The 15,795-nt window shown below is 41.3% G+C and overlaps 1 protein-coding gene across 1 annotated transcript in view; it reads left to right on the top strand.

The window, feature by feature from the left end:
- LOC132576257 (sodium-coupled monocarboxylate transporter 1-like) overlaps positions 1 to 15,795 on the top strand; it is a 62,466-nt gene that overhangs the window by 19,105 nt on the left and 27,566 nt on the right. The window contains exons 6-11 of the mRNA XM_060245252.1: positions 2,195 to 2,335; positions 6,750 to 6,879; positions 8,016 to 8,104; positions 10,687 to 10,799; positions 11,653 to 11,720; positions 12,243 to 12,329. Coding sequence (XP_060101235.1) covers positions 2,195 to 2,335; positions 6,750 to 6,879; positions 8,016 to 8,104; positions 10,687 to 10,799; positions 11,653 to 11,720; positions 12,243 to 12,329 — 628 coding nt within the window. The remainder of the gene's footprint in view (positions 1 to 2,194; positions 2,336 to 6,749; positions 6,880 to 8,015; positions 8,105 to 10,686; positions 10,800 to 11,652; positions 11,721 to 12,242; positions 12,330 to 15,795) is intronic.

Raw genomic sequence — 15,795 nt, 5'->3', positions numbered from 1 at the left:
GCCCATAGTATGGAAGTATAATCTGCTGGAAAAAATAGAACATTTCCAAATAATATTTATTTAGGTATATAACCTGACACTTGCTGTGTCAGTTAAATAGCCCTTTCCAGGCTGCAGTCGGTGCTCAAATGGACATGTCAGGACTTTTTCATTTAGTTTCATATCCAATGTCAGCATTTGTCAACAACTGGACAATTTGCTGCTGGACTAACAGCTTGGACAAATGGTCTTACGGCTAAACAACTTGTATATTGTGTATTACTTATTTTATGTTCTTTTATTTACCTACTATTTAGATGAAACATTTCTACCTGTCCCTTCCACTAAACATCTCTAAAAGTCATAAATAATAAAGACAATAACAAATCACACTAACGTATTAACTAGTACAGTAGCAGTTGAAAGTAATTGATATTAATTACTCAAGAAGAGGGAGAACAAAAATGACATACAACCCAAGAGGCAATCCAGCCAACTGAACAGCAGTAAGAACAGCTTTATCATCAGTTTATAATAATTAACAACAACAAAAACCCTCCTAAACACCAAAAGCTCAGGCAAACCGGGTAATCTTTGTATAATGTCTGTAAGTTAACAAAGACAGACAACATTGTCTAGAGCAGGGGTGGGGAACCTTTTTTCTGCCAAGGATATTTATAACATCATTCACGGGCCATACAAAATTATCAATTTAAAAAACAGTGCTCTGCCAAGGAAGAATTATTCCGCCCACCAAAATTAATGCAAATAATTGTTTTTCTATTTGAAGTCATGTGGGGAGAGCCTAATCTGGCGCACACACACACAGTCTGCCGCCCTAGGCAAATGCATAGGTCCAGGGCTTTTTTTGTAGAAAAAGCCCAGCATGAACTCAGTAGCATATTAGACCACATCCCCTAATATTAGCATATTAGGTCACACACTCATTAGCATATTAGGCCACACCATCTGGGATAATCAAGTGCAAATTGAACTGGTGGTAGATGGCTCCCACCCCCCCATCCCTGCCACCTCTTCCTCCCTCCCTTCATGTGGAAACTGCAGCTGCTCCCAGCAGACCTTTAAAGGCACCCATATACCCCAGCAGCAGTCCTTCACAATGCCCACTGCACAGGCTCCACAGAGAGAGGGGGGGAGGGGAAGGAAGGAAGGAGGTAGAAAGGGAAAGAAAGAAATGGGGGAAAGAAAGAGAAATTAAATGGAGGGAAGAATAATACAGGTAAACAAAGGGGAGAAGAAAGGGAAATAAATGGGGGAATAAATGGAAATAAATGGGGGAATAAATGGAAAGAAAGGGAATAAATGAGAGAAGAAAGGGAAATAAAGAAATGTGGGGAATAAAGGGAAATAAAGACATGGGAATAAAGGAGAATAAAGGGAAACAAAGAAATGAGGGGAAGAAATTGAAAGAAAGCAAAATAAAGAAATTAGGGGGAAACTTACCTGAACTGTGACATTAACTCTTCCAGGCCCTGCAGCAATTCTGGCTGGCCAGCCAGGCCCCAAGGAGGCTGACACTCAGTTCATCTGGGCCCTGTGATCCCTTCTGGGTCCTGGAGAGGCTGCTGCACAGCATGGCTGGGCCCCACAATCGTTGCTGGCCATCCGGGCCGCAGGAAGGCTGCCACATGGTTTGGTTCGGCCCAGCAATTCCTGAGGGCCACACCAAGTGATCTCGAGGGCCGTATGCGGCCCTTGGGATGGAGGTTTCCCACCCCTGGTCTAGGGAGAGACCGCCATGGGTGGGGTACAACCACAGAAAAGGTGCTATCTCCAGTAGCCATACAACTAACCTCCAAAAGTAGGAACACATGGAAAGGGAAATTTCAACTATAAGAGTTTTCAGCTACTCTGGTCTCAGAAAGTTTAATGTTTTATAAGTCAAAACTAGCACTTTGAGTTATGTTCAGAAATAAACAGAAAGTTCATGAAGTACAAGAGAGATGTGCTCATTGTGTCAAGTATGGTTAGCAAGGTGCCTGCTGTATTCTTGATCAAATTAAGTTTCTGAGAACTTTTCAAAAGCTGACCCATAATGGATTGCAAGCTTGAATACTACTGAAGAATGGTTAGTGTGCCAGACTGGGAACGGAAAGCCACTCTGTCATGAAGCTTACTGTGATCATATTGTCATTGCCTCTCAGACTGATCTACCAAACAGAAATGTTACAAAGACTGTTTTTCTTCTGTTTAGATTTGATCCTAATCCTTTGCAAAGGCACACATTCTGGACAATTATCATAGGTGGAACTTTCACCTGGCTTGGTGTATATGGTGTAAACCAGTCTCAAGTTCAGCGATACATTGCCTGCAAAAGCAGATTTCAAGCAAAAGTGTAAGTCAATTTGCTCATTGCTCTTTACTGACCTTTTCCCATCTTCAAAAGCATTTTCATTTAGAATTTCATTCTTGACATTGTGGGTATATAAAATGTAGCAATAATAACCCATGCTGTCCTCTGAACCATGCCAAAAACAAATATATACCAATATTTGATTCATATATAAATAGTAGTAGTTTGCAGTTTTGTGTCTACATTATCTGTACATTATGTCTCTGCATATAGTACTGTTACTCATACACTATGTACCTTTTACAATTTATATACTGCATTGCTCCAGTCTTATACAAAACTAGATTCAAGTGGGTAACTGTGTTAGTCTGAAGCAATGTATGCACAGAAGTGTGCATGCAAACTAAAGTTTATATCCAGAATTAATTACCTATGCCTGTACGGGTGGGAATTCTTTTTTGGTCTTAACAGTGCCACTGCACTCAAACTTTGTTCTTATGGAAACTGTTAGCAATAATGGATATTAGTTTGGTAGAATTTTTAGCCTTTTCTTTACCTGTGTACATTTGAAAGCTTATCAAAGACTTGGGAGTTTGAGTTGCAGAGGCATCATGGTGGTGGTACGTTCATTAACTTTTTGTGTATCTAGTCACAGTTTCTGGTCAGATTTGTTTTGAACTGTTTCCAACCATTTTAAGCATAAGTAAACATAAGTGTAAGTGTCATAAGCATCTTTTGGACAGTTTCCAGAACGAGTATTACATTTTTCAGTCCCTGCATCTAGTGCAACTTTGGAAATGTTTTAAACTTCTAAAAACATTAGTGGAATAATTGTTTTGTTTACACACATATATGACTGAGGGGGGGACATGAAAGAAGTTTATAAAATTATGCACTGGGTGGGTAAGTGGATAGAGGGAACTTGTTCTTTTCTACCATAATAATAGAACATGCGACTACCCCATGAAGTTTATAGACAATACATTCAGGATGGACAAAGGAGATTACTTTCTAACTCAGTTAAGGCTGCTTCCACATTGAGGAGGGAAACATTGCCCTACTGTGGAAGCAAAAGCAAGTGGGAAAAGGCAGGAGGGGGGACAGCATCTACATCCACTGTTCCCATGCTGCTTGTTGCTGTCTCTGCCCCATCTGTCCATCAAATCTGTTCTAATGCACCAATAACTGTGCTGGAATTTCCACGGCCTGGCAGTCCCTTCATAGCTGAGTTATCATTTAAGAGACACCACAGCAGAGGGCTTGGGGGGGGGACCCTTAAAAGGGCTGAAGTGGGGTGCGGAGCTCAGCTCTGTAATTTTGGATGGGTTGACTGTGGATGGCAGGGCCAGCACCAGCATACTGCCAGGGCTTTTAGTGTCTCAGACTCCTCAGTTGTTCACCTCCCCTGCCACTTGTCCACATACTTTTTCCTGGTCGTTTGCTTGCAAGCACTCCACCACCCATGCTCTCAGCTTCCTAGCTCTTATGGGGTACTGCATGCAGTTGGTGCACAGTGGCAGCACTTCTGGTGGCCACAGTAGCTACACACACCAGCCTTTGCTACCTGGAAAAGGCATGAATGTGGTTTAGGTGGCTGTGAGTGCAGGTGGTGGGAGGGCTTGTGAGAAGGACAACAATTCACAGTCAGGTGGGAACACATACAGGTGGGAACACACAGGGTAGAAAGGGAAGCATGGTTCGCAGAAGGGCACTGTTTTCCCAGGGCCTCCCAAAACCTGGCACTGGTTGATGGTGCTGGGATACACAACATCAAGTATACATAGGGTTGCCAATCCCCAGTTGGGGGCAGGGGATCCCCCAGTTTGGAGGCACTCCCCCGCTTCAGGGTCATCAGAAAGTGGGGGGAGGGAAATGTCTGCTGGGCATTATTCCTTGTGGAGAATGATTCCCATAGGGAATAATGGAGAATTGATCCACGGGTATCTGGGGCTCTGGGGGGCTGTTCTTTGAGGTAGATGCACCAAATTCTCAGCATAGCATCCAGTGCCTCTCCCCAAAGTACCCACCAAATTTTAAAACGATTGGACCAGGGGGTCAAATTCTATGAGCTCCCAAAGAAGGTGCCCTTATCCTTCATTATTTCCAATGGAGGGAAGGCATTTAAAAAGTGTGTGGTTCCTTTAAATGTGATGGTCAGAACTCCCTTTGGAGTTCAATTATGCTTGTTACAACCTTGCTCCTGACTCCACCCCCCAAAGTCTCCTGGCTCCAGCCCCAAAGTCCCCAAATATTTCTTGAATTGGATTTGGCAACCCTAAGTATACAAAAGAAGTCATCTCCTATGGGGGCAGCAAAGAACCAGAGCTAGTGAGACAGAGATAGAGATGCTTCCCTTCCTGTTGTCAGTTCGTTCTCTCAGAATCATAACAGACAATGATCAGAATGCTGAGGATTGCAAATCCATATTGAAGTTACACATGATATATCTTTAGGTGAGAACCCTTTTGATATCTTAAACAGCCACAGCCATATGAAGTCAGCAGTACTGGCTAGGTGAACCAATGGTCTGACTCTGTATAAAGCAACCTCATATTTTGATTTGTTGATCAGAAATCAAGGCATAAGGCAGTTCACAGATCATTACTCATACAAATTATTGTTTCCTCAAGCACAGAGAGCTTTTGCTCATGACCATAATTGTTAGATGTCATATAGGCAAAAGGATTTCAATTATATCAGTGCAGAATAAACACAGCAGGGTCATGAAGGCACTACAAAACTAAATGATTTAATGAAAAAATTAGACAGGTTTCTCTATTGTAATAACAAGGAAGCAAGCATAATTCTAGATCTGTATGTATTCCTCAAGGCCATATTTAAAAGTCACAAGTGATGTGTAGCTAAAGCTTTCACATTTTAAAAAGTCTTATTCCACATTTATTAGGTTTATAGATGTGGGGACCGCAGCCAATGAAAGGACAAGGCAGTAGGAAAATGTAGAATGTCACTCAGCAGGAGCCATCAGAAAAACAGGCAGATGTGGCAGGTAGACACATTGTTCCAAAATAAAATAAAAAAGTAAACATAGCCCATTTCATTTAAAAATAAAATCCAAAAACAAATGCCATTTAACATGACTTTTATTTTTGGGTGTTACTACTAAAGGGTATCAGAAAAAAATAGTTGAAATAGGTAAATGTCAAGAGGAATACATGAGCTTCATGTCTTCAGCCATGCCAGAATCTGTTAAAATCTGGTGACTTCTTGGGAAATTTGTACAATGTACAATCTCAATAGGAATCCCAAGAGTAATCTAACCATTCCCCCCCCCCCCCAAAAAAAAACACTATAACACTCAGTTTGTGAATCTTCATGGTATCTTCATGGTCGGATCTCTGCTAGACTTGCTGGATGACCTTGGGCCAGTCACTCTGTCTAACCTAACCTATTTCATAGGGTGATTGTGGGGATAAACGGAGGAGGTGAGATCGAAGTTGAGTCCCCATGGAGGGGAGAGTGGGACAGAACTATATAAAGTAGATAAATTGGACTTCATCAACCTGTTTAACTAAAAGCATCCAAATTCTTGCACGGTTGAAAGATACTCAGGCTCCAGGTAAAGTCATCTTGAATTAAGGTTTCTCAGTTAGTGGAAGAAGGAATGCAATCGAATATCTACTGGCAGATGTAGATAACTTTTAGAACAACAATTGCACAGTTGTTACATTTCTGTTCACCAAAGCGTTTTGCTTGACATTGTTTCCAAAATAATAGCAGAAGTACATAAAACATTAACACAACACACTAATAAAATCAGCAACACCAGTATAAAAATATTAGAAATAAAAATAAAAAAACCCTGTGAGGTAACCCAAAAGCACAAGTTTAAAATAAATACACATTGAAAGAAAATGGGAAACAAAATAAAAATAAAGCTCCAGGAGGAGTTTAAAACCAATAGCAGAAAAAGTTTGAGAAAACTAAAATTCTAGCCTGGATCTAAAAGGTTAACAGATTTGTTGCACAGGCAAAGAATAATGAAAAGGAACACAAGAGAAGAGAAGAACAGTGTACTGGAGCTTAGAGAACAGTGCACTGAAACTATTCAGCTATCATTTAAAAATGTGTGGGCAGTGCCTAGTGATTGTTAAGTGAAAAGTTGGATGGGACTTTCAGTGCTGGGACTCAGAATGTTTGTGAACATTCCGTGATGTCCTAGCAGCTGAACTGGATAGACAAATGACTTTTAAAACCTATGCATACACACATGCATGTGCGCGCACACACAGATACACACACAAAAAAGCAAGTACTAGAAGATTTAGGCTGGTTTTTAGCCAAAGAAACAAATGTGTTCTTACCTAGAATTTCTTTCTTTCGGCTGCCAAAAGGAAATTAATACAGGTATAGTATAAGCATAATAATTGTACAATTATTCAATTGATATTTTCATACTGTTCTAGCATGCAAAAGCTCTGTTGTTTTTAACTTACAGATCTCTCTATATAAACCTTTTGGGGCTTTGGGCAATTCTTGCATGTGCAGTGCTAAGTGGATTAGCAATGTACTCCATTTATGAAGGCTGTGACCCATGGTCAGCAAAATGTGTGTCAGCACCGGACCAGGTATAGTATTGAAAATTTCTAATGCATAATTTTGGGTTCACTGACAAAGTCAGAAGACATCCTTTGGAAAGAAGAATTAAGGTGTCCAGGTAGGGTTGCCAAGTTCCCAGCCTTCCTCGGCGGGGTACCTTCGTACGCATACAAAACATGCGCACGATGCAATGATGTCATCACGCGGCCGACATCGCTTGCAGCCACTCTAGGTGTTTCCGGGAAAACTATTGTACCATAGAGTTTCCCCTCCCAAATGGCTAGAGTGTCCAGAAAAACCATAGAGTTTCCCTGGAAACGCCTAGAGTGGCTGCCGCACGATGTCACTGGTGCAATGACATCACTTCTGGGTGACGTCATTATGCCAATGAGGTCGGGGGAGGTTCCCCATGGTGGCCTAATGTGGGCCAGTGGGTTGGGAACCTCTCAAGTGAGGGAACCCCTGCCTGGGGCTTGGCAGCCCTATGCCCAGGCTTCCTTCAATCCCCTTCTTTTCTAACATGCAGTACAGACCAAATTGGAGTCTATTAGGTCCGCATTAGCTGGCCAAATGCGAGGCAGGCTACAGAAAGGTACATGTAAACCACCTGACTTACCAGTGGTGGGCACAGTTGCCTGGAATCTTTCCTTCTCCTTTCTCTACCCAAACACAATAAGAATTTGAGTTTAAGGCTGCAAGCTGGATTTAAGAAATAAATGAAATTTTTGGAGCTAGTGACTTGGATCCAGAGAACTGCAAGAGAATTTCAGCTCATGAGACATCTTTGCTATCTCCATTTTTTGATATAGCCCCTTTGGTTCTCCCCAAACTAATCTGGGGGAGGTGGCCCATCAGAATGGTCTTGATGTGCCAGAGAGGGACAAGGATGGAAACAGGACTTGATAGAAACTCCCTCCTTCATTTAATTAAAATGCCCTTTCACAAGGGGAGCAGGTTGGATCCAGCCCAGTGTTTCCAATTCAAGAAATGAATAAGCTTTAGGTTCTGATGCAAATCTCCTAACTTGAATGTGCTGAGTACAGAAATTTTTTTTAAAAAAAACTTTGTCTCAGATTTAGAAAGATTATTGTCACAAAGAGCTATGGCAATGGAAAAATAAAAAAACCCCTAAGTGCTAATGTGTACTAATATTGGAATATTTCAGCTCATGCCATATCTGGTACTGGATATTCTGCATAATTTCCCAGGCATGCCGGGGCTTTTTGTGGCTAGTGCTTACAGCGGCACTTTAAGGTAATTTAAGTCTGAATGGACTGAAGAGGAAAAATGGTTATTAATGGATCAAAATTACAACGCCAAAATTTAATATGATTAATCACTAGAGTAATAAAGTAACTGATGTAGCTAATTTTAAAAGTAACTGGTGTAGCTATTTTTATTCCATGAGAGCAAATTTTAATAAATAAGAATGTAGGGGCACATTTGTTTATTCTGACAGCATTTTGGTTCTGGTATGTCATTGTAAATAAGGAATGAAAAAGAAATAATTAAAATGACCTTTATACAGAAACCGTTTCGTATTTACCTACTGTATTTATAGTCTGCCTTTCTCACTGACAGTCAATATGGATTACACAATGACCGATTTCCCACTCACCTTACGCCACTCTCACATTCCCTTTCTCAGCGGGGATTCCTTCCGATTTCATACTATCTGCTCCGGGGCTGCAGCTAGCATCGGCTTTTTTGCATTGCAAACAGAAACCTCTAAAAACCAGTTTCTGTTTGTGGTGTGAAACAGCCGATGCTAGCTGCAGCCCCGGGACAGATACTGTGAAATCGGAAGGAAGTCCCACTGAGAAGAGGAACGTGAGAGCGGTGTAAGGTGAGTGGGAAATTGGTCATCGACAATTGATGCAATCAGAAATATGAGTCACCTAATAAGTAATGTACTTGGACTAGGATTACAGATCTGAAATAATTACAGAATATTAGACATAGTACAGAATGTAGATACATTGTGAAAAAATGGCATATCAGTAGAAAACAGTGCAATGATGTTAGAATAACGCATAGAGCAAACAGATACACAGTGGTGTAGTCCACAGTTCCTTTTCCTTTATAATGCATTCCTGAACAACTCTGTTGTACATAGTTTTCAGAATGATAAAACTGTGGGGTGAAGCCTTCCTGACCAGGCCATTCCACAAGGTGGGGATGCAATTTAGGATACTTGTATATGGGAGGTGGGTTGTTGATTTTACCCACTTGCACGGTGGTAACTGCAGAAGGCCTAATCAGAGGAGAGGCAGTCCTGCAGATATGAAGCTTTCTGCTTTACTTGACATAAACCTTTGCCTCAATGAAACTTAGGAGAGTACTTAGGGCCACTTTAATTATAATGCAACGTAACGTAGATTAAAATTCCCTCCCCTAATATTACTGCAGACTTTATAATCTCCTTATTTCATTACACTTGTTAATAATACGGTAGAGAAATGCCAATCTAAGCAGGTATGAAATTAAAATCTACTCTAATATACCGTACAGGGTTGCCAGCCTGCAGTTGGAACCTGGTGTTCCCCTGGAATTACAGCTCATCTCCAGAATACAGAGATAATTTCCCCAGAGAAAATGGATGCTGTGGAGGGTGGGTTCTATGGCATTGTATCCCACTGATGTCCCTCCCCAGTCCCCCCCCAAAAAATCTCCAGGAGTTTCCTAATCTAGAACTCTTACCTGGCTGCTGGTGGGGGATGCAATGCGATAATGTCACCTGGAAGTGACGTCATTGTGCCAAGCATGTTGTGCGGGGTTGCTCTAGCATTTGGGTTAAAACTCTATGGTTAAAAAAACCCTCTGCCATAGAATTTTTACCCAAATGCTAAAGCATCCCCTGCATGATGTGCCTGGCACAATGATATAACTTCCAGGTGACATCATCATGCTAGGCACGTTGGGTGCTAATGGAGCTCTTTGGGGTGGGGATCCCCTCACTGGCTAGCTCCATGCTGATGGGTTAGGGCCCCCAAGACTAAGGGAACCCCGCCCCCAGTGGGAGGCTGAGAACCCTACAGCCCCCTTACTGGGGACCAAGGAGGACCTGGCAACCTTAATTCCATATGGATTTACTATATTTGTACTACATAAAATGCATTATAATGTGCTAAAAAGTACACATTTTGGGACCTGAACAATTATCTTCTCCCTTGTAAACCTGTCCACTACTTAAGACTGCCATAAGATTCCCTACTGTATTTACTGTGAGCTCCAGAGATACAGCCTTTTCAGTAGCAGCCTGCAGGTTGTAGAACTCTACTCTTTCCATTGCAAAATGGAAAGTTTTTTTGGGGGGGGAGACATTTTGATTTTTTCAAACTGTTAGAAAATGTACTCCATCTTTCAAGTAAGACTTTTATTTGTTGTCCTGGTTATATGCAACTACTGTTTTTATGTTACCATCGTTTTCACACAGCAATCCAAAATAGAGTTACTCTAGTCTATGCTGATTTATTTCAATGGGTTTAGACTGGAATAACTCTTCATAGGATTGTCCTGTTACTCAGTGGAGTTAAAAGAGTGTAACTTTGTTTAGGATGGCACTTTTAAAGATCATTATCCTCATAGTAATTTGTTGTTTTAATTTCTGCTATTTTTATTCTGATTATACAGCTGTTACTGTTAGTATGATGTTTCACTGTTAATGTTTATATTAGAATAATAAAATCATAGAGTTGGAAGGGACCTCCAGGGTCATCTGGTCCAACCCTCTGCACAACATAATTATTTATTATGTTGTCAGTTTCCACTTAGATATATGCATGGAGGAGCATGGTATAAATATTTTAAATGAATAATTGTTTTGTCTTCCTTAGTACAGTGTCCTCTAGCATTAATGCCTTAGCAGCCGTGACTGTAGAGGATCTAATTAAACCTCACTTTGCATCACTCCCTGAAAGGAAATTGTCTTGGATTTCTATGGGAATGAGTAAGTCTGTTGAAATCGTTTCCATTTATTCTAGTTTAATGAAGTAACTATTTATTTTCTCATGTATTCTGGAATTTATTGTATGAAACTAGCACTTTTTGAAAGTTAACTAAAATATCAGTAAGCCTACTATCAGAATTAAATCAATCCACTGAACCCAGTCAGTCAGTATGATAAAAAGAAATGTAAAAGGGTCATAAAGTTGTATGAGGGATGTAAGGGTAGAATATTATCAGAACATTTTCAATATTCCCCAATTATTACTGAAATCACTGTTTATTATATATGAGAACCACTGCTTAGCACAAATTATCTCTTATTCCAGGATTAGTATGTGATTCACTTCCTTTCTGCAAATTATATCTGGGTAGTGGACATAATACAATATAATTCAGCATACAAATTCTGTAAGGAGGAAGGTGAGCTCATTCATGCAAACTGCTATCTAAAGTACCCCATTATGTATGGGGGCTTTGCTATCACAAAGCCATTACTTCCTTAGTACAAAAATGAAAAAAGAACAATGAACTTCCAAACAATTCATGCAGGCAAAGGATTACACAGGATAATATAAATAATTCATCCTGTTATTATGTTTATTGCTAATCCTAGATTATTTTGTAATTGCTAATCCTAAATTATTTCAACTAATCTGCCATGACATTTTTTGTAGAGGGTCAAAGTAAGGGTCTGTATTGAGAAGGGGGATTTGTAGAAATCGGTGTCCTTATTTCTGGAAATGTTCTCACTTTGGAACAGACTGGTTGAATACAAGCCACTGTGGTGTTTGTGATGCATGGCCACAAAATTATAAAACTGTAATCTAACATGTTTGCATTCATTACTCATTTAGGTCTGTTTTACGGTGCAGTATGCATTGCTATGGCTGCTGTAGCATCACTTTTAGGAGGTTTGTTACAGGTATGTATTTAAACATTCCTTAATTAATGGTCACTTGTCTGAGAAAACAGAAGTCAGTGCTCCCACTCACTATTTCAATGTTATCTTTTATTCTTCAAACTACATACTTCTGAAATTGCCTCAATTAAGCTAAATTGCATAAGTGGTTTAAACAATGCAGCTTAACTTGTAAGACCACAGATTTATGAATTTATGAATGGAACATATTTAAACTTCAAGCAGATCATTCAATGCATCACTTAAAATACATGTGTTAAGCTAATTTTAGTTCAGCTGAATTTATGAAATAGTTACTGAGATAGTGGACTGTACAAGAAAGTGCTTCTTGCTTTTGCAAACTAGCTGCTTCAAAACTAGCTTCAGGAAGGCACAACTTGATAGTGGCGAAATTACAGGGGGAAGGAGATGCTTTATCCTTTCTGTACTTGTTCTCTGTATCACATCACACTTGTTCTCTGCATTGCATCAAGTCTCCCTCTATTTTAGTTTATTTCTGAATATACAACTTTATTTCTTCCCCAGGCAGCTCTCAGTATTTTTGGCATGGTCGGTGGACCTCTTCTTGGACTGTTTTCTTTGGGTATCCTCTGCCCTTTTGCTAATCCTGTGGTAAGTAGCTTGTTCTGAATTTTCCATATGATAAGAGGTAGCCTATTTTTTTAGTAACGTGTTTATTATCACTTTCAACAAATACTTCAAAGCGTGAAATAAATAATCTAACTGAGAGAGAGAGCAGAGAAGCTCTGAGATAGAGCAGAGAATAACTGATATAAGGGTGAACAGCTGGGGAAGTTGGTGAGAATTTCTGAGTTTGTGTGACTGCTGAAAATTCTGAGTTTGTGGTTTGCTGGGGAACTGCTGTTTGTTTGGTTGAGTGGGCTAAAGGTGAAGGTGATTGAAGGTGATTGTTGCTGATTAGGAGTGGCTGTGTTCCCCACCCTCTTTGCACTGTTAAGCTGCACCTTGCCAGAGGCTGAGCACATTTCAGAGAGCTCTGAGATAGAGCAGAGAAGCTCTGAGATAGAGCAGAGAATAACTGATATAAGGGTGAGCAGCTGGGGAAGTTGCTGAGAATTTCTGAGTTTGTGTGACTGCTGAAAATTCTGAGTTTGTGGTTTGCTGGAGAACTGCTATTTGTTTGGTTGAGTGGGCTAAAGGTGAAGGTGATTGAAGGTGATTTTTGCTGATTGATTAGGAGTGGCTGTGTTCCCCACCCTTTTTGCATTGTTAAGCTGCTCCTTGCCAGAGGCGCGAGCCTTTGGCGAGAGCTAAAGGGCTCTTGGACTGTGGCCCTTTGCCTGAGGGCTGTGTAAGGACCAGAAATCCAGATCCCTATTTTCCTTGTGTTCCCAATAAGGTAAGTAGACCCTCCAGAAGGGGAGCCGCATAAACAAACAGGATTTAAAGGGGACTGCATATTTTTTTAAAAAGCTATCATGAAAGTAGAATGCCAGCAGGGGGGGGGGCGCTTTCCAGTGTTTTGCACTAAGTGTCACATGTATGACTATCTGCCCACAGGAAAGAAGCCTTGGGGGGGTGCTCAATGCAAGGAGCTCCTGGTCCTCAGGGAATGAGTTCGTACCCTTGAGGCTGAGGTGACTGACCTGGAGAAGCAGAGACAGTCAGTTTGGCACTCGGAGAAGATTTTTGGGGACGTATTAGATGAGCCCCGCTTTGAACGTGGCTGCCAGGGAGCATGAGGGTCAAGAGGGAACAGGGCATCGTGCTGAGAATAAGGGGAATGCGCCCTCAGAAGGGACCTCTTCTTCAGTTGGTCAGCGGGAATCCTTTCGTGCCAAGGAACCATCCCTGGGCAGGGAGAGAGGGGGGTCTTGGTAGTTGGTGATTCGATCCTTAGGCAAGTAGACAGCTGGGTGGCAAAATCGCGTACTGACCGTATGGTGACTTGCCTGCCTAGTGCGAAGGTAGCGGACATTACTCGTGTAGTAGATAGGCTGATATACAGTGCTGGGGAGGAGCCAGTGGTTGTGGTGCATGTTGGCACCAACGATGTGGGGAAATGCAGTTGTGAGGTCCTGGAGGAAAAATTTAGGCTGCTAGGCGGGAGACTTAAGGCCAGGACCTCCAAGGTAGCCTTCTCAGAAGTGCTACCTGTTCCACGTGCAGGGCAGGAAAGACAGGCACAAATTAGAAGTCTCAATGTGTGGATGAGACGATGGTGTAAGGAGGAAGGGTTTAAGTTTTTAGGCACTGGGATGCTTTCTGGAACAAGCGGGAGCTGTACAAAAGAGACGGTCTCCACTTGTCCCCAGATGGAACCAGGCTGCTGGCGCTTAAAATCAAAAAGGTGGCAGAGCAGTTTTTAAACTAAATCTTGGGGGAAAGCCGACAGGAGATGAAATGTCTCTGGTTCGAGAGGACTCATCTCAAAGAGATGAAGGGTTAGCTGTTACTTTTCTACCGGGTAATGGATCAGAGTTGTCCACTGAGATGGTGACAAACAGTATGGACTGTCTGCCAAAGTCTCGAGGCGGCAGGAGGAAGGTTGTGGGCTTAGATTGCCTGGGAAATTATAGATGTTTGTATGCAAATACTAGAAGTGTTCGAAATAAAATTGGTGAGTTGGAATGTTTAGTGTTGGGAGAAAACATAGATATTGTGGGAATATCAGAAACTTGGTGGAATGAGGAGAATCAGTGGGACACTGTGATTCCTGGATATAAGTTATATCAGAAGGATAGGGAGGGAAGGGTTGGAGGTGGGGTGGCTCTGTATGTCAGAGAGGGCATATGGTCCAGTAAGACTGAAGTCAGAGAATTAGATTCCCTTCTAGAAATGCTTTGGGTTGAAACAGAGGGCCCAAAAGGAAATTTAACTATGGGAGTTTGTTATCGCCCACCAAATCAAAAGATAGAGGATGATTATAATATGATGGAAGGATTAAAGATAGTGGCGAAACGTAAAAACTGTGTCGTAATAGGTGATTTTAACTACTCGCAGTTTGATTGGGTCAATATGTGTTCTGGTCAAGAGAAAGAGATTGAGTTTCTTGATGTTCTCAATGACTGTGCTACGGAGCAGATTGTCTCAGAACCTACCAGGGGTGGGGCGATCCTGGATTTGGTCCTAAGTAATGCCCAAGACTTGGTGAGAGATGTAAAAGTGATCGCACCACTTGGGAGCAGTGACCATAACGTTATTGATTTCACCATTTGTATAAATAGAGAGTTGCCCCAAAAGACCAGCACGACCACGTTTAACTTTAAAAGGGGTAAATTCTCTGTGATGAGGAGGCATGTGAAGAGGAAACTGAAAGGAAAGGTAAATAGAGCCAAAACCCTTGGGGAAGCTTGGAGGCTATTTAAAACTACAATCCTAGAAGCTCAGATAAAATATATACCACAAGTTAGGAAAGGCACAAACAGGTATAAGAAAAGGCCTGCATGGTCAACAAACAAAGTAATGGAAGCTGTAAAAGGTAAGAAGGACTCCTTTAAGCAGTGGAAAGCTAGTCCAAGTGAGATTAATAAAAGGGAACACAGGCTGTGGCAAATCAATTGCAAGACAGTGATCAGGAAGACAAAAAGCAACTATGAGGAGCATATTGCAAAAAACATAAAGACCAACAATAAAAATTTCTTCAAGTATATTAGAAGCAGGAAACCAGCCAGGGAGGCAGTGTACCCCTTGGATGACCAAGGGGTAAAAGGATTACTGAAGGAGGATAGGGAAATGGCTGAAAAGCTGAATGCATTTTTTGCCTCCATCTTCACTGTGGAAGACAAGTATTTGTCCGCTCAAGAACCACTAATTTTGGAAGGGGTGTTGAAAGACCTGAGTCAGATTGAGGTGACAAGAGAGGAGGTCCTACAACTGATAGTTAAATTAAAAACTAATAAGTCACCAGGTTTGGATGGCATACATCCAAGAGTTCTGAAAGAACTCAAAGTTGAACTTGTGGATCTTCTCACAAAAATATGTAATCTTTCATTGAGGACTGGAAGGTAGCAAATGTCACCCCCACATTTAAAAAGGGTTCCTGAGGAGATCTGGGAGATTACAGGCCAGTCCGTCTGACTTCAATACTGGGAAAGTTGGTAGAAACCATTATCAA

Source organism: Heteronotia binoei, chromosome 8 (genome assembly GCF_032191835.1).
Source record: "Heteronotia binoei isolate CCM8104 ecotype False Entrance Well chromosome 8, APGP_CSIRO_Hbin_v1, whole genome shotgun sequence".
Lineage (NCBI taxonomy): Eukaryota > Metazoa > Chordata > Lepidosauria > Squamata > Gekkonidae > Heteronotia > Heteronotia binoei.
This window is presented reverse-complemented; position numbering and strand designations above follow the sequence as displayed.